General features: G+C 47.5%; 1 protein-coding gene across 1 annotated transcript; it reads left to right on the top strand.

Moving 5' to 3' along the window:
* The first annotated feature begins 1,237 nt into the window (after window positions 1-1,237).
* On the top strand, window positions 1,238-18,131 carry themis2 (thymocyte selection associated family member 2). The gene is made up of 6 exons (XM_018741303.2): window positions 1,238-1,898; window positions 8,140-8,280; window positions 14,234-14,659; window positions 15,148-16,334; window positions 16,965-17,070; window positions 17,362-18,131. Exons 1-6 carry the CDS (start codon window positions 1,775-1,777, stop codon window positions 17,436-17,438), a joined length of 2,061 nt encoding a protein of 686 aa, XP_018596819.2. The 5' UTR covers window positions 1,238-1,774; the 3' UTR covers window positions 17,439-18,131.
* The last annotated feature ends 670 nt before the right edge of the window (window positions 18,132-18,801 follow it).

Here is an 18,801-nt window from a genome sequence, read left to right as displayed (position 1 = left end):
GAAGAGCAAGGGGCACATTAGTACTTCAGTACTGGGCTCTCATTTATGAGTACTGTACAGATATTTAAGAGACTTTCAGTGACGGCCTTTACTTTCCAGTTTCTGAGCTCTTCTTCCACCTTCAGTCTGCATGATGGAGGAGTGTGTGGCTCCCAGGCAGCCGAAACACTTGAAATAAAGCAGAGCAGATAACACAAAGCAACACAGTGAATGAGAATAGAGAAAAATAAAGGCAGTCGTTTGTCTCGCTGTGTGATGAAACAGAAATCAAATTCCCACCCTGTGGACCGCTTGGCTCTGCGGTTGCGCACTGAAACAGGGTTACGGGGGAATCCAGACTCGACAGCAAACTGCAGCATCTGCTCTGTCACTGTGAACATGAAAAAGTCAAGTTGTGCCTCTGCTGAAAAGATTCTCATTTTGAGGAAGCTAAATACAGTTCTAGTAGGGGGTGTGGTGGCGCAGTGGGTTGGTCCTGGTCCTGCTCCTGCTCTTCAGTGGGTTTGGGGTTCGAGTCCCACTTGGGGTGCCTTGCAACGGACTGGCGTCCCGTCCTGGGTGTGTCCCCTCCCCCTCCAGCCTTATGCCCTGTTATTGCCTGGTTAGGCTCCGGTTCCCCGTGCCCGTATGGGATGAGTGGTTTGGACGGAAATACAGTTCTTAAATTTACATTTTTCATTTAGCAGACGCTGTTGTCCAAAGCGACGTACATCTCAGCAAAAGTACAATTTATGCATCACATTGAGAGAAGGAGACAGCTGCAGGCATGAAAGTCTCAAGTAAACCTAGTTTGTTCCCGACCACTTTATGCACCGAAGTTCATCGATCGAGTAGGTGCATAAAACGCAGGATAAATGAATCCTGATCACATGCTACCATTTTTTTAAGAATAAGGTCCTTCCCTAGGTTTTATATATATCGAGGTTATTGTTTAGTGCTGCGTTTGGAAACAGGTTTTTGCAAATTTAGGCAAACAGGGAAAAGTGAGATCAGACTCGCAATAAACACACACACACACATTTTCAGAACCGCTTGTCCCATACGGGGTCGCGGGGAACCGGAGCCTACCCGGCAACACAGGGCGTAAGGCCAGAGGGGGAGGGGACACACCCAGGACGGGACGCCAGTCCATCGCAAGGCACCCCAAGCAGGACTCGAACCCCAGACCCACTGGAGAGCAGGACTGTGGTCCAACCCACTGCGCCACTGCGCCACCCTCGCAATAAACACTCCTCTTCAAAATATTTGCCCAAGAATCGTATGAATCGACAGCAGGAGAAATGATCCAGTAACAGTGTGACAAGGTACAGTATATTTATGCAGCCAAACAGACACGTGTTTATGAAACTGTCCAGAAAAGAATATTGAATAGGGTTCGATGTAAAACGGGGTTAAAACAATCCGCGCGAGGCGCCACATGGATTCATCACATCATGACACATGTTGTTCCAGGAAGCAAGAGCGCGCGCGTGTGTGTGTGTGTGTGTGTGTGTGTGTGTGTGCGTGTTGCACATGATCTCAGCAGCAGCTTGCTGTGGGGGATGAAGAAGAGTGATGAGCCCTGAGCAGCTCAGTCAGGGAGTGATGAGCGCTGCTCATTGGCGTGTGTCGGCCGCTCAAGCGCGACTTCCTCTTCCTCGGCGCCCAGCCTCTTTCGCGGACAGTCAGTGTGTGTGTGTCACTGTGTGTGTGTGTGTGTGTGTGTGTGGGCGCCGAAGGGACCGCAGGCTGCGAAAGGGCGATTGAATCGCGCCGCGCTCACGAACGAACCGCGATGGAAGCCGTCAGCGCGTCGCCGCCGCCGCCGCCGGCGCTCTCCATGCTCGACTACGTGGCGTCGCTGGAGCGCGACTCCCTGCCCCGGGTCCTGCAGGTTTGCTCCGGGGTTTACTTTCAAGGTACGAGCGAGGTAACGCCGGTGCCGGTCGGTGGGGACACGTCCGTCGCGTCGTCACGGGCGGCAAGAATTCAGTCATGAGCGCAAACGAGCAGCAGAGACAGCGAGAGACGCTCCTGTTCTGCTCAGCGATTACTGAGCGCTTCTTCGCGCGACGGTTGCTAGCGTGAGATTCCAGCGCGTCTTGACAACGACAGCACCGCACCGCACCGCACCGCACGTCAGCGTCTCCGCTTTCCGAGACGTCTCGTTCGCTTCGAGCGGCGCTCGCCTTGCGCGTCGCCGCAATCAATCAATGTTGCCGTTTTCCACAGAAAAGCACCGCTTGAAGGAGCGCTGGGTCGTTTCGGGAACCGAGACTCGAGAGAGGAAGGGCGCGCGCCTCCATGATGATGATGATGCGCGAGGCCAGAGGAGGACGGAACTCGGCAGGACCCAGGGGTCTTGTTCACTTGTAGAGCTGGAGCGGCTCAGAATATGATCATGTAGCACACTGACACACTTAGTCTTTTTTTTTTTCCCCCCCCTCCTCCTCTCCCTTTTAACTGGACCAAGCAGGTGCAGGGATTCGAACCCACCTTCTTACGATGCGATGGCACCATAAGTTACGCTTCCTCCTGTTGCCCTGCTGCTATTCAGAGAATTCGCTTACAGCTCATTTCCAGTTCAGTCAGAGGGGAACACAAATGTTCTTGTTGTTCTTGTTGAAGTTACATTACGCTTTTATCCAAAGCAACTTTCAGTTTTATCTTTGGTAATGCCATGCATTTGCCCACAGTAAATCAGTACCCTGATGATACAGTCCTGCCTGCAACGTTAAATTACACTACAAACGATCTTGAATGACTGGCAAAGTTAGACACTTAGTGGCAGTTCAGTAAAAATAAAGGCTAACTACATTTCCTTAACGTGTTCAAATCCCATTTCATGGTAATTCCAAGTGTGGCAGAAGGAGAACCGCCGGAGATTTACTTGTACGTGTACATTTGCATTTAGGTTTATGTTTACATGTATTCATTCATCAGACACTTTTCTCCAAAGCGACGTACATCTCAAGTACTATGTGTTCATTACATTCGCAGAAAGAGACACTTGGATACAGACGTGTGATTCTTAAGTACAGTTAGTTTCTTTCCACCATATGACCCAATGTTCATCACGATGTTCATCACACGAGTAGCTGCGTGAAACTTTATCCGAATACCGACGATTCCTGATCACCTTCTTAGTAATTTTTTTAGATGCATGTAAGCATTTACGTGCAATACAGGACTAGCTGTGTGAAGGATTTTCTGGCTATGATCTCAAAGTTATAGTGCATGAACATTTACACCTTACATGAACTTAAGAGATGATGGGTGAAGTGAGTCTGGAAGAAGTGAACTTTAAGACCATTTTAAAATGTGGACAAAGATTCAGCAGTTCTGAGTGACAGGGGGAGGTCGTTCCACCACAACGGAGCCAGAATCTAGAACCCCGCTCCGTGCTTTACTTTTCGTGCGTGGGACCACCAAGCGGGAGTTCCATTCATCGGTGGCGAATCACTGTGCAACATGAGTTCCTTGCAGGGCGACGACTCCACATCTTCTGTTCCTCCGATTTCAAATGGTCCCATGTTGTTTTCCGAGACCTGGCACTTCTGGCGCATTCATTCGTTCCTCATCAGTGACCAGTCGTCCGAACGCGGGGTCGCGCTGCTCCGGAGCGCATCCTCGAACCATCGGCCACTTGGCACACCAAAGCCAGGGCAGGGCAACCGGTCGCGCGTTCACTCACACTCACCCCCTGCGTGCAATTCAAACTGCCAAATTCACGTGGTACACATGTCTCCGGAGGCTGGGAGGAATGGGCGGTACACCCAAAGGAAACCTGCGGCAAGAAAACAAGAACATGCAAACTGCACGCAGACTATGGGACGTGAACCCACAGCCATGTGTGGCCCCGGTGCTACCCGCTTCTGTAAAGCGCCGAGTCTGCGAAGTGCTGCTGAATGTGCTGAGACCGCCGGTGTTACACACAGATGGCACTTTGTGTCCAGGATGTGACCCCGTGGCGGTTCAGACAGCGGGAGGACTTCCGAGCGGCTCGCGCTCCTTTCGGTTCTTGTCTTCACGTCGGGCCTGCGCGCAGCACTCGAGCGGCGGCAGCAGCAGGTTTAGAGGAAAAGGCAGAAAAGCGGAGCGCAGACGTCACGGTCCAAAGTCCAGATTCGTATCGACGGCAGCAGGCTCCTCTTCCGGCGTAAGACACGGTATTCGTTCGTGCACAAGCTGGTGTGTAAAACCTCATGGCGGCACTGAAAATGTGCTCAGTGACTTTTGTACACAATAGCTAATGTTCTTTTATGATGCTTCTTTTGCGGCCCCCGTAAAACACCGCAGAGATTTTTTGCATTTGCTTGGGTAGAAGTTAATATCGGTGCCGATTTGCATCTCCTTACTCAGTTATGTGGCCGTACAAACTTTTTTAAACTGATTGAAAAGTATCAGGTGACTGCTGCGAATTTAGGAATGCAGTTAAATTAACGATATACCGTTGCACATTAATTAGACCTTTATGCAAAAATCCCCTTGTAATTATGGCAATGCACATAAGTGCAAAAGTCCGAGCATTTATTTCATTGCTACGCTAAGCGTAGCTAATAATTTGCTGCAGCTGGCAACTTCACATTTTTGCAAAGACTTTTATTGCAGAGTGTTTCCCTGTTCTAAGTGGTTAGTTTGCTGTAACGGTTGGCGGTTTGAACGAAGCCGCGGATGAGATGTGCACGTCCACTCGTGTCTCAACAAACATCTCTTGCTGCCCTTGCGGCTCAGAACAAACTCCTTGGAGGGCGCAAGACTTTTGATTACCGTCACCAGACGCCGACTGCTTCAATGTTGCACGTATATTGAACTAATTGACAAGCAGCAGTACTTGCTCTCTCTCTCGCTCTCTCTCTCTCTCTCTCTCTCTCTCTCTCTCTCTCTCTCTCTCTCTCCTGCATCCAGTTTTCTTTGCCTCATCTGTTTCGGATGCGCGGCAGTGTTTCTAGCGAACGCGTTTCGGTGTGGTAGGGTGTTTCACACACGTCTCGACATTTGCCACCCGCGCCGAAGAAGGCAGAAATGCCCATGAGTTCTATTGAAAATTTTAAAATCCAGAATTTCTTGTAAATTCTCAACTGCAAATGTAAGCATAATAATGCTTCGTGTTTGTGAGTGTGTTCCGTGCGCACTGGAACCAGCTTCCTCTTCCTCAATAGGCAAATTATGCCTTTTAAGAAGTGTTAAACCAATAAGTCCGGAGCCAAAAAATGAACAACCGCACAATTTGCGCGGCTATTTTGAGAGCTGCGATACTAGTCTTGAGGTGCCAACCTGAAATCGAAAGCCACAAAGAGGACCGTCCGTTCGGGCCCGTCACCTGTCTTTCTGCACCTTCTTCTCTTCTGTCCACGGCTCGTGCGAAAATCGCCGATGCTGTCCGTGCGGCCGCGTGCTCGCAAAGAGCTCGCGCACTTGACGATCTTAACTTTTAATGCGATTCACCGGTTTGCTGCAACATCCATATTTTTTGCTTCTTCGGAAGAGTCGCGATGTTACGCAAGGCCAAGTTGAAGGCTGCAGAAAAAAGAGCATCCAGGGTAACGTGCCGAGTGTGTGTCTGTCAAGCAACATAATTGTATTGAGACAACTTGAACTTCCTTACTTTTTTCTGTTTCCTCACAGAAGAAAAAGTGTACAAATATCCGCCGAGACACGATGACGGTCGAGCTAAACAGAGAGCCGCGGCGAACATCTCGCTGCCAGCGCCGTTCGCGCTCTTCTTTATATTTATTGCAACGCTGCGACACACGAACAAAGGCGACAGCACAGAATAATAATGAAAACGACAGCAAATTTACATGCAGGGCAGCACATTAGTCATTAGAATGTTTCTCCAAGTCACTTAATATCAGAAATAATATGAAGCTGTAAGTTGTCTTTCGCATCTGATGATTATGATGATTTCGTCTGACAAAATGAAATTAATTGTTGGAATCGTCCGCATATAAAGACAAATAAAAGTATAGGCGGCAAACAATCGAAACAATGATGAAAGAGGAAGGAGAAACTGAAAGTACTTCGAAAGATTTCAATGGAATTATTGACACATTGATTTTCCCTCAAATACAATATAATCATGTCATCGTATGAAAATCCAGCAACGTATAATTGCGTTAAGATCCCAAGCAATCATTTTTCACTCAGTTTTACATCAATTTTTACTGCTCTCTTGTGAGACAGCGTGGTAGAAAACAGAACAGAAAAGTGGTAAAAGCAAAGGAAAAAGGCGTAGAGGAAAAGAGGAGAGGGAGGAAGAGAGAAGAAGGGCGCAAATCTGTTACTATAATTACAAAACGTAAACTCCGTCGGGCTTCCCCTCCCCTCCCTTCCTGCCCCGGGGAAGCTGTCAGCCACCGCTGAATTTATGCCCTCTTTGCTGTCTTTAATAATTTCATCGTTTCAGCATTTTGTCTTCTTCTAGTGAAATACTGGAAAAAATATGATTACGCGCTGAAAAAATTTGTCTAACACTCCAAATCTCACGGGGGGGGGGGGTGTGGTGGCGCGGTGGGTTGGACCGGGTCCTGCTCTCCGGTGGCTCTGGGGCTCGAGTCCCACAGTAAAAATTACCCTGCTGCGAAAATAGGCAAATAATCCTGAGTTGCTTGGGAGAAAAGTGTCGGCTGAATTAATTCTAACTATTAATAAGAGCAGCACGGATTGGGCTGTCTGAGTTGCGCGACTAGACGTACGCCGATCGATGAGGTGCTGACCGTCAAGCGTGATGGGAAGCGCTTCTCCCGCGTTACCTTACGCTAACCGTAATTGTTTCTCTACGTCCTTCGACGCGCTTTCGTGCTCTGGAATTCTCGTAAAGCTTCCCATCGGCGTTTCTCCATGTTTCCTGAGTTTCTGCCGAGCGCTCAGTTCACCAGTCAGTTGTGTTGCGTGCACTCACTCACTCACCCGCGGTTGCGTGGGCGTCTCTGCAGGAGCTCCTACTTCCAGTTTCATATTTGTGTTTGAATGTTGCATGTACGGTGAATAGACACACACTTACACTGAGATGTCTTGTTTCCTGCTGCTGGTTCGTTTTAGTTCCGAATACACAACTTTTTCAGCAGACGCCGGTCTGATACAAATTTGTACCATGAGGACACGTTTAGTCATCATTTACATGTCATCACTGTAAAATCGTATCATCTGGGTAAAATGAGAGAGCGGTTTTGTTCGGATTGAGAAAGTGTGATTCAAGTGGAAATTTGTTTGTGTGACACCAGGGCCCCCGGTGGGAAAAAGGTATTTTTTATTTTTATGTCCGCTAACAAAATGAGGTCCGTATTGGACATCATTTCTTGGGAAAGCAGTCAGTCTTACATCACTTTTGCTCAGGTAATCGAGGCAGATTACGAATGATGAGAACATCTTATACAATCGCAATCCCGGGTGCCCCAGTAACTGCAGTCCTCGTCAGGGTACCGACCCAGAAGCGATACAACGATACCCTCGCCCTCGGAGCGGAGTTGGCGGTACTTGGGACAGACTAGTACCGGAGGTTGAACCTGGACCAGAGCGAGAAAGGACAGAGCCGCCTTTACTTCGCAGGGCTGCTCGAGTCCTCTGGAGAGCGCAGCTCACTGCTGCTCATCTTCTACCAGCTGGTTGTCGCCGGTGCCGCCTTTTCCGCGGCGGAGTCGCGGGGCGGCCGGAGCGTTCGCACGGGAGACGTCATCGGGAGGAAGACCGCCCGAGTCTGCTGGAGGCCACACGGAGACGGACTCCGAATGAACCGCAGTCCGTCGCGGACTCGCCCTCCGCACGTTACCGCAGTAAAACAGAGGAGCGCTTTCCGTCACAGGCCTTTCCAGTTTTGCACTTCACAGGAACGCTACCGGAGGTCCTTCATCGCTGAGTCCCGATGAAGACAAGGCGATGACTTCTTAGTGACCGTGTGGTCCCGAGCTTTCGCTGTGCTCTCATTCCTCCTCGCCCCTCCACACTTTGCACTGCCCTCTTCTGTGTAAATATGCCTGTCTTTGTCTTGACCTTTGTTCGGTCATTGCATTTATGCGTGTGTGTACATGTCTTGTATCCTGGTGCATCTGAGTGGAATTTCCCTCTGGGGCCACTTAAGATTGAGTCATTAATTAATTAATTAATCAATCAATCAATCATTTAAAATGAATTCATTCATTCATTCATTCATTCATTCAGGATCCATCTATGAGGTGTCAGGAAGCGAGGTGTGCCTGTCCACAGGGGATCTGGTGAAGATCATTGGCACCGAGCTCCTGTCGGCATGCTGCGAGGACATCGGTACCAAGGAGAGGTCCGAGTTGCCCCTGGACCACGCAGGTGGGCTCGACGAACATCTTCACCTCCTCTCTAGTACCTCACATCAGCATCGTGCGTGTGGAATGGGTGTGGAGCGCTGGGAATCGTTACTTTGTGAAACGTGTCATTTGTCCACTTCAGCGCACCATTTCACGTTATGTCATGTTACACACATCTCTTTGGAAATAACAAACCCACCTCGTTTAAACCCCATGTGCACATGTCTAAGAAGCAAAGATGCCATCTTATTGCACCCGTTTTGTGCCGCGGTGCCCTGTGTTTCCCAGAGATCACTTCAACCTCAAAGTGACCGAACCGGCATGAATTTGGAATCTACGTCATGCTCTTGCTGCATGATAAAGCTCACGCTATGCATGATTTATTTGGCTGTGTTTTACATGCGGACCAGCATTTCCTGTTGTGTGGTGTCCCACTTCTACTTGTCTAGTCGAAGCTCACTTGTACAGTGATGTACAAAATACAGAGGCTCCCCGACTCACGATTTTTCCACTTTACGATGGCGACCTGGCGAGAGACATTCGGTAGAAACAGTACTTTGAATTTTGATTTCTTCTCCTGGGTTATCGATATGCGTCTCTCGAGATGCTGGGCAGCGGCAGCGACGCGTATCTCCCAGTCCGCCACGCGATCGCTATACAGATACCCCCGTTTCTGCGTTGTGTTTTGTGCATCCGTAATGTCACCGAAACGCCCATCTGTGTCTCCTGCTACTGGTGGGAAGAAGAAGAGGAGGGCAATTACTCTTGAGGAGAAACTCCAGATAATTGCCCAGCACGTGTGCTAGGCTGTGATGTTCGCTAGGTTAGGTGTGTTAAATGCATTTTCGACTTTCGACTTTCGACTTACGATGGGTAGGTCGGGGAGCACCTGTATGGGCGATAACATAAAACACAACTTTGAAGCGACGAAATAACTTGTGTTTACGGGTGCAATAACTACACTCGAACACAAATAAAGATAAGACGCGATGGATGATGTTTTCTTTTTCCTTTACTGAACCACGTGCAGCAACAACTCTTCTACCCTTTTTCTGTACATATTGTCAGCCAACCAAACTCTAACCCATGGTGCTATTAAGAGTGGCCTATTAACGCTTGGCCCGGAGTTTTCACTATAATCAATACACAACAACTCCTCCCCTCTAGATAAAACAACCCATAACAATAACACAACTGCAAGTCCCTTTACATGATGTCTTCGCCTCGGTAGGATTCCAAACCCTATAAAGTAAGACGGTCTGGGGGTTTCCGTGTACGGGTAGGGTAACGTTTCTCCTCACAAGTTGGGATAGGTGTTTGTGGCACTTCCTGTGAAGACATCGCAGCATCTTGTGGTGTAGTGGTGTCGCTGCCATCGGAAGGGGCAACAGTAGACGTGGATGGCACATTTCCTGGAACACCTTCCAAAGGAATATCTGCCTTTCTCAATTGATCAATATGCCGTCTCCAGGTGGTGTCTGGTCCAATCTCTACTGTGTAAGAAAGTGGTCCTGTTCTTTCTTTTACCTTCGCAGGCATCCACTTGTGATCCCCGCGGTAGTCCCTAGCGAGCACTCTCACCAATTTCCAGCTCTCGTACCGGTCCGTCTCTTTGCACCTGTCTCAACTGGTTGTCCTGCACAACCCTCTTCACATTCGGTCGCAACAGGTCCAGCCTTGAACGTAAAGGTCTTCCCAAGAACAACATAGCTGGCGTTCGAGTCGTGGTAGCATGCGTTGCGTTACGATGCGCAAACAAAAACCTTTGCAACTTATGGGTTAACATAATCTTGTCACCCACCATGGCACGCAGAGCATTCTTCAAACTTTGTACAAATCGCTCCACTAATCCGTTTGTAGCGGGATGGTATGGGGCAGAGGTCACGTGCCTGATCCCATTGTTCTTTAGAAAGATCTGGAACTCCTCAGGTACAAACTGGGGTCCATTGTCACTCACCAGTTGTTCTGGGACACCAGTCCTCGCAAAAAGTTCTCTCAGCACTGTTATAGTTTGGGTAGCGGTTGTGGGCGACATGCTAAACACTTCTGACCACTTAGAACATGCATCGACAACCACCAGAAATGTAGTGCCCATGAAAGGTCCTGCAAAGTCAACATGAATCCTTTGCCACGGCACAGCAGGCCATTCCCAAGGGTGCAACGGTGCAGGTTTTGGCATATTTTGAACCTGTTGGCATCCTGGGCAATGCATGGCGAACTGCTCGATCTGCTGATCGATTCCTGGCCACCACACAAAACTTTTAGCGAGTGATTTCATCTTCACCACTCCTAGGTGACCAGCATGAAGCTCTTCCAAGACTCGAGCTTGCAACTTCGGAGGTATAATAATCCTTAATCCCCACGAGGCAACCTCCATCCAGCGTCAGTTCATCTCGGCGTCGATAGAACTGCGGAAACTGTATCTTCTGTTCTTCATTCCAGCCAGTCTGAGTAGCTGTGTAAACTCGGGACAATATTGGATCTCTCCTGGTTTTCCTCTGAAGCATTTCAGCTGTAACAGGGGAACTCTCAAGCTGAGCAAGAGTAAAAACATCCAAGGGAACGCTTCCTTTTGCTGGATTTGCATCATCATCACCGCCTAATGGTAGCCGTGAGAGTCCATCAGCATTTGCATGACTGTGAGTTCTTTTGAACTCAATCTGGTATCTATGTCCTCCCAAAAACAATGCCCACTGCTACATTCGCGCTGCTGCTATCAGTGGAACGCCTTTCCGTGGATTAAAAATGGAAACCAAGGGTTGGTGGTCAGTAACCACAGTAAATTCATTTCCATACAAATACTGATTGAATCATTTCACACCCCATACTAGACTCAAAGCCTCTTTATCAATTTGTGCATAATTTTTTTCTGCAGCATTGAGAGAGCGTGATGCAAAAGCTATGGGGTGTTCAGTTCCATCACCCATGACACGTGATAACACCGCTCCAATACCGTACGGTGAAGCATCACAGGCTAGCTTGATGGGTTTACACTGTTTCTGATACCACCAGTTTCTTCGCTTCCTGAAACGCTCGTTCACACTGTTTTGTCCACATCCATTTCTGTCCTGCTCGCAATAACACATTCAAGGGGTGGAGAACAGTGGCGAGGTTTGCCAAAAACCGGTTATAATAATTAACAAATCCAAGGAACGACCTCAATTGTGAGACATCTTTTGGTTGTGGGGCCTCTGCGACAGCCCTTATCTTGTCATGACACTTGTGCAAGCCGTTTGCATCAATTTCGTGTCCACAATATGTAATAGTACTCCTGAAAAACTCACACTTATCACGCCTCGCACGCAGTCCATAACTTCTTAGTCTCTGTAGAACACGTGTCAAGTTCTCCAAATGACTGTCGTCATCCTCTCCAGTGACTATAATATCATCAAGGTAGCACTGGGTACCCCGACATCCTTGAAGTACCTGCTCCCTCGCTCGTTGCCATAATGCTGGCGCTGAGGCAACACCAAAAACCAGTCTATTGTATCGATACAAGCCTTTGTGAGTGTTAATGGTCAGGAACACCTTTGAGTCTTCCTCCATTTCCATCTGCAAATATGCTTCTGCCAGATCTATTTTACTGAAAAACTGTCCTCCCGATAAGGAAGCAAAAATATCCTCTATTCTTGATAGTGAATATTGTTCTGCTTGCAGTTCAGAGCTGATGGAGACTTTAAAATCCCCGCACAGTCTTACAGTTCCATCCTTCTTGGCAACAGGAACAACCGGTGTTGCCCAGGGGCTCCAGTCAACTTTGGACAGTATTCCTTCAGCTTCTAACCGATCCAGCTCCATTTCCACTTTCTGACGAATAGCATAGGGGACTGGCCGCGCTTTGTGAAATTTGGGTACTGCACCCTCATTCAGGGTTATTCTCCCTTTAATATGCTTCAACGTTCCTATTCCTGGTTGGAATACCACTGCAGCACCATCCAACACCTTTTTCAGTTTCTCTTGAGTGCCTGACAAAACAGGACCCGAGATTTGTAGACTTTTTATGGATTTCCAGTCCAACTGTAACTTTCTCAACCAGTCACGTCCCCAAAGTGCTGGTCCTGCCGTTGGAACTATATACAGATCTAGTTCACACTGTTGATCATTATACCTTACAGTCACTGGGATCACACCCAGAGGAACTATGGGCTCACCAGTATATGTTTTCAATTTAACAGGCGATGGCTTAAATTCTGCTTTTGTGAAATGTCTTTCAAACTCAGTCTGTGACATGACAGATACGGCAGAGCCTGTGTCCAGCTCCATTCGGATTGTCTTTCCATTCACTCGTGGTGTTAGCCAGATCGCTTGTTTCAAGTCACCTCTCAGACTGTAGATTTCCAGAGTTGCCAACCCTGTGTCACTTTCTTCATCAGATCTTTGAGCAACAGCATGCACATCTCTACTTTTCTTTCTCTGAGCCTTGTACTGTTTGTTTTTCTCGTGGTGTGAAAGATCGGAGCGACAAGCTCTTTGTATGTGTCCAACTTTGTTGCATTTTCTGCACGTTTCAGTTTTAAATCTGCACTGGTTTGCTTTGTGCCAGCCCTTGCCACAACGGTAGCACAATTCTGCATTTTGCACTGTCCCTTTTAATTTACACACAGTGGTCACTTTGTTCACCGACATGATTTTTACTCTGGATCGCAACTCTACAGCGTCTCGGGCAGCTGTTTCCATGGCGACAGCAATTTCAACTGCACGTTTGAATGTGAGATCCGACTCCGTAAGCAATCTTTTCTGGATACTCTCTTGTAAAATACCACAGACTAGACGGTCTCTCAGCGCATCACTCAGTCCATCTCCAAACTGACAGTGTTCTGACAGCTTCTTTAATTCAGCCACATGAGCTGCGATAGACTCTCCTTCGTTTTGGCTACGTTTATGGAACCTAAAACATTCCGCTATAAGCAGTGGTTTTGGCGCTAAATGATCCCGCAGTGTTTGCACAATATTATCAAAGCTGAGGTCTGCCGGCTTTGTGGGGGCAGTGAGGGTTCTCAGCAACGCATACGCTTTTCCACCCATCGCACTTAACAGCACCGACACCCGCTTGTCGTCGGCAATGCCGTTGGCTTTGAAATACTGTTCGATTCGCTCACAGTACATCGGCCAATCATCCGTAGCACTGTCAAACGCATCAATTCGTCCGATATATCCAGCCATCTTTCCTATTGAGTATGTCACTTACAGGCGGGAATTGCGCTTCCCCCTCGGAGCCGGAGCCGTCGCACGTCTTCGTCCCGTTCGTCTCCCAGGAAAGAAAACGTCCATCCACAAAAAAAAAACTAGGAGAAACTTCAGGGCAATATCCGAAAAAATCCTCGTCGCCAACTGTTGTGTTTACGGGTGCAATAACTACACTGGAACACAAATAAAGATAAGACGCGATGGATGATGTTTTCTTTTTCCTTTACTGAACCACGTGCAGCAACAACTCTTCTACCCTTTTTCTGTACATATTGCCAGCCAACCAAACTCTAACCCATGGTGCTATTAAGAGTGGCCTATTAACACTTGGCCCGGAGTTTTCACTATAATCAATACACAACAATAACAATTACGGCCACACAGGTCAGTCGTGTTAAGACGAACTCGTCAAAAGCGTGATTCTGGTGCAGTGTTTTTATTTGGAGAAATGCAGCTTACAGCTGAGGAGGTGCGAACACGTGGTCTGGTGACTTGTTTCTTTGCACATCCTAGTGAGGACTGTGTTTTGAAAAGGGTTCAAGATGCGTTCAGCCCATCTCAATGATTATGTTTAATCTCAGATGTTATGGGAACTCATCCAGTGATGAGCAGGTCAAACTGCGTATTGATGCAGGATATGACTTTCTCACAAATTCATAGGCATTCAACAATATCTACACACACCAGTTGGGTAAGTAAGAGGAGTGAGATTTTTTTTTCTTTTTTTTTTTTTTTTAAAAAAAAAAAAAAACCTTTCTTACCTTCCTTCTTACTGTTAACCCTGTCAGGCCTCTTCAGACTGGTTCTGGAGGAGAGGCCCTACTCCACTGTGCAGGAGATAGTTGATGTGATACCAGTGGAGCCCAATGCCAACAGCTCCTTCAGCTTCACCTGCCATCATGAGCTAAGACTGGAGGACTGTGTGGTGCGGGCTGGGGAGGTGCTCACCATCCTCTTGTTGGAGCAGCAGGAGGGAAGGGAGCCTCGCTTACGCTGCCGTGTGGAGGGGCGCCAGGGAGCGTCTTCAGAGGTTCTCCTCCCAATATCCTGCTGTGGGCAGTTCTATGAGCACAAGAACAGCCATGCCTATTCACTTCGGACCATCGTGGCGAAGCCCCGTCTCCTCAACCGCCACTTCTACCACCTCAGTGCCAAGGTGTCCGGGGGCCCATTCCGCATCAGCCCCATATATCAGGTTCAGGCCATCATGCACTGTGAGTACCACTGCGCCACCAGAACGTTCTAGTCACCCTCTCTGTCTCCATCTCTGTTTTCCTCAAAGTTGTCTATGGCTACATCCTCATTGGCCACAAATGGCTATTTTTATTTTTCTCAAGCTTCAGTTGGAGCTTCTCAGCTTGACTTCATTGACTAACAAGTCGATGCTGTTTATATCCATTGTGTCCGAGTCAGCGCTGTAATTTCAAACACATTGAATCTGAGAGCACTCGATGTAAAATCCGGAAATCTGACAATACTGTTGGCACCGAGTAGACCTCAGGGTTCAAGGTCGGCCCACGGTACCTGGTTTGCCTGAGGAAATATCTTTGAATTTCATTCAGGTTCACAGTTTTACCTGAGGAACAATAAAAAACAAACTGTATTTTCAGACTCATAGTTATCATAAGATCAAGAGAATAAAACGGTGCGTAAAGAGTAGACTCTTCATGGTCTTCACCTCACATGCTCTCATTTCCTACAGTAAGGAAGAATGTGGTGAACTTTCCCTCCAGTTTGGAGGTGGATGTCGTGGATGTGACGGAGCAATCTAGGGACATAACATTTGTGACCCCCTTGACACTAGCAGAGGTGATGTCCCAGCCTCAGCAGTCATTCCCCACCATGGCTGAGGTGCTGGAAGGCCTGGAGGCCAAGCCGTTACTTAAATGCCACTGGTCGAAGGGCCTACAAAAAGGGCAGCAACTGGTACTTCACGGCTGCCGAGACTCTGCCATGGTGCTGGCCTCCACGCTGCCTGGCAAGCGGGCGCAGCAGCACTTCCTCATTTCGCTGCGCTACGGTGGACGCCTCCGACTTCGACCCCGCGAGTTTGCCGCAGTCTACGAGTTGCACGTGGCTGCTCGCCGCATGCCGGGACTCACCGTAACCGCATCGAAGCACTCGGAGACCCTAGAAGAGGGCCTGAACTCATTAAGTGCTGGCGACCAGCTGGAGGTGCTGCGCAGCCAGACTGTGGAGTTGCCGGGGGATGGCAGGAAGCAGGTAACGGAAGTCCTGGTCTGCAGGCGCCTGCTCGAGGCAGATGAGGACGAAGATGAAGACGAAGATGAGGAGAAAAGCGAAGAGGTCTACTTGCCTATGTACTTGGAAGGGCCCTTTGTGGAGAAAATCAAAGACAAAAAGAAATACAGCCTGGCAAACATGATCCAGCGTTTCGCACTGCCACTGGATGTCAAGGTTGCCACTCGGGACACGGACCTCCAGAGCGATCCTCTCGCAGACTTCCCAGCCTTGCGGCTGAAGGAGGCAGTCATGGAACCGGTAGTGGTGGCCAGTCTGCCCAGCAAACCGCTCGAGTGCTTTGAGTTGCCCAGCCGCTGGCTCAAACTGGCCCTGTGCCTCAGCGAGGACCCCCTGCCCTGGGCCAAGAGACCACCCCCGAAGGTGTGCTGCGAGACTGTCATCGAGTTGACAGAAGCCTTTTACTATGAGTTCCACAAACTCTCGGGGGAGTGCGATGCCCCGCCACCCCTGCCACCCAAGCGGCCTGTGGAGCCACTCAAGCAGACATCCAGAACCACAGCCAAGGACAAAAAAAAATCACCTCTGTGCCACAGTGGCTCTCCACACACTGAGATGCATGCGTTAAAGCTGAGTGCCGAGAATGTGTCGAAGAGACCTCCGCCACCTCCTCTGCCACCAGCTCCGGTAAACAAGCATCTCACTTATATGTTACACTTTGCTCCCCCAGACAAAAATGATCAGCCATCCAGGTAAAAATTCTATAGTCAGTGGAAACTTGACTTCAACAGAGCAATTATGAGCATCAGTGCAAGTTGACTGGTGCAACTGATGCATTAATGAACTAGATGTACTGCTGTACACTTAGTGCAAAGGGCCTCGTTAAGGTCCACAAAGTGTGACGTCTATAACAAAGCGAACAAACCCAGCGAAAAAAAACCCCCTCCAGTCTCCCACCCCACAGAGGTGTCAGGGTTCCTAACATTTACATTAAGTTTAATGTTGTTATTTAGCTTTTTCAAAAACAACAGACATTTGACATCTGTGACTCTACATACAGCCTTAGTCTACGGGCACCATTTTTGCTGGCTTGCTGCACGCAGGAGTACCTGCACGTGGTGTTGATGACAAGCCCCTCACAAGTATAGGTTTGAAAAATAGACAAACTGGGAAATTTTGTCTCTGAAATTTGTAAGTCAATGTTGCCAGTGCACAAAACAAATAATTGTGCAGCTGAATTATGCTGCTTATGAACGTCACAGGGAGGGAGAGCCGATTTGTGAGCACCGTCAGCACCTTTGGTTCCTTCTCTTGCAGGAGAGCTCAGATAAGGCTCCTGCAGTAATACCCAGAAAGGTATCCTTGGTGGGTGCCGCCCCACCTTCAAACACCTACAGCAGGACTCCCCACCAGAAAAACCGAGGTTGGTTCATTTCTTGTTCAAAGCATAAAAAATGTTTTAATTGGTGAAACTTTCCACATAGGATTTAATGTTCTCTGACTTCGAAACTCTTTGCAACTGCATTTTGTTCATTTTCCTTCGTATTGAGAGTTTTCGGAGGTGTCGAGCCTTGACTGGTGAGCGTTAACCTTAAACAGCAAGACTTATAGGAACACAAAACTGAGGCCAGCTGCCCTACCTGCTAGAGAAAGCACAAGGGATGCCCTACTGTCCTGCTCTTGCCTCAATTGCCACCTTTTCTTTCTCATGCAGCAAAGAGCAGCGACGAAGACTACGAAGTGATAGACAAAAACATGAGGAAAGCTCAGGAAAGTATCATGTTCTACTGAGTCAGCAACACGGTGCAGGAATTCCACTTTGCTTGTTTCAGAACTCATCTTATAGCTTGTCACAGTGGAAAAAATTTAGGAGGAAACATTAAGTTCAGTAAAGATCATGCAAGAGAAAGGCTCACAAGTAGCGGTATCACTTGTTATACATCACAACAGATGTTAAATATTCAACAGGTAATTGTGTCCCAGGTATAACTGAACCGTATTTCAATTGATTTTGCGTTTGTACTGATGATGTTAACGTGTATAAACCAGAACTGCTGCACTCACTGGTCTGTATGAGTTCAGCTCCTTGAGTAAATGGAAAGTCTTTGCTGAAAGTTACCTTAATGTCCATTTTCCCATAAGCTTTCACAACTGGCAAAGGTCCTGTACCAGATGCTTTCCTTTTCAAAATCAACAGGTGAACAGACCTTGAGTTTTTCCACCCAAACACATGACAGTGAGCCTAGAGATTTTCACACTTGCCTCAATAAAATATCAGGTGGACTACTGCTAGTACTCAATATTGCCTAATGTGCCACAGAAGGATAATGCTGTTTTACAAATTAATGCTGAAATTATATTTTAGAAAATGCAATGAATTCTGTATGCAAATGAGAGATGTTTGTAATGGCCACAAGAAATGAGACACAGTAAGAAGGGGATGTGCACCAGTCAATTTTAGCAGTATCTTTACAAAAAGTAAAAGCAGAATTGTTAGTAAAGATACAAGCTGAATGACAAGGTTTTCAAACTGCACAACTTTAAGGACAAAACTAACTCATTAAGACATTCAATATCAATGTGTATTTCGTTTGTTTTCACACTGTAAAAACAATTGTAAATTTTGTTTTTAAGCCACAAGAAGACTGTGGCTGAAATATGGGTGGAGTTCAACCAATTTCCTGTTACCAGTGCAATTACAACTTGATTTCTGCCATTTTCAACTTGCACTGCTGCACATCTAAAGAAAGGCTCAAGTGGGAAAAGTTATAGAACTTTGCTTAAGGGGGAGGGGCACAGAATATAATTAAAAGCAGGGATAACTGTGTGCTTAAGTGTAGACACTACACTAATTTGTCTACTGAAAATGTTGAAAGGACTGATGAACACCACCTCCAAAGCAGCTATTTAAATTAGTAACTGTGGAAAATCTGATTGTTATGGTACATTTAACTTTGAAAGACCACTTGTTTTTTTTGAAAGTTTCCCTGACTTCAAAAACTTTTTAAACCTTCTACCAAATTACATAATACTTCAAAATGTCAATCTTGCCTCTTCCTATTCAATGGAAAGCCTAAATAATAGTTATTTATGGAACACCGATTCTTCAGATTTTAAAGAACACTTCTTCTAACTGGGAAAAAAAAGACATTTA

The sequence above is a fragment of the Scleropages formosus genome, chromosome 19 (genome assembly GCF_900964775.1).
Source record: "Scleropages formosus chromosome 19, fSclFor1.1, whole genome shotgun sequence".
Taxonomy (NCBI): domain Eukaryota; kingdom Metazoa; phylum Chordata; class Actinopteri; order Osteoglossiformes; family Osteoglossidae; genus Scleropages; species Scleropages formosus.
This window is presented reverse-complemented; position numbering and strand designations above follow the sequence as displayed.

What these genes read in the sequence shown, in the direction of transcription:
- themis2 (XM_018741303.2), top strand. Translation starts at nt 1,775, where the DNA reads ATGGAAGCCGTCAGCGCGTCGCCGCCGCCGCCGCCGGCGCTCTCCATG. An exon ending in CTCCGGGGTTTACTTTCAAG is followed by an intron (nt 1,899 to 8,139) that starts GTACGAGCGAGG and finishes TCATTCATTCAG; the next exon opens with GATCCATCTATGAGGTGTCA. An exon ending in GTTGCCCCTGGACCACGCAG is followed by an intron (nt 8,281 to 14,233) that starts GTGGGCTCGACG and finishes TAACCCTGTCAG; the next exon opens with GCCTCTTCAGACTGGTTCTG.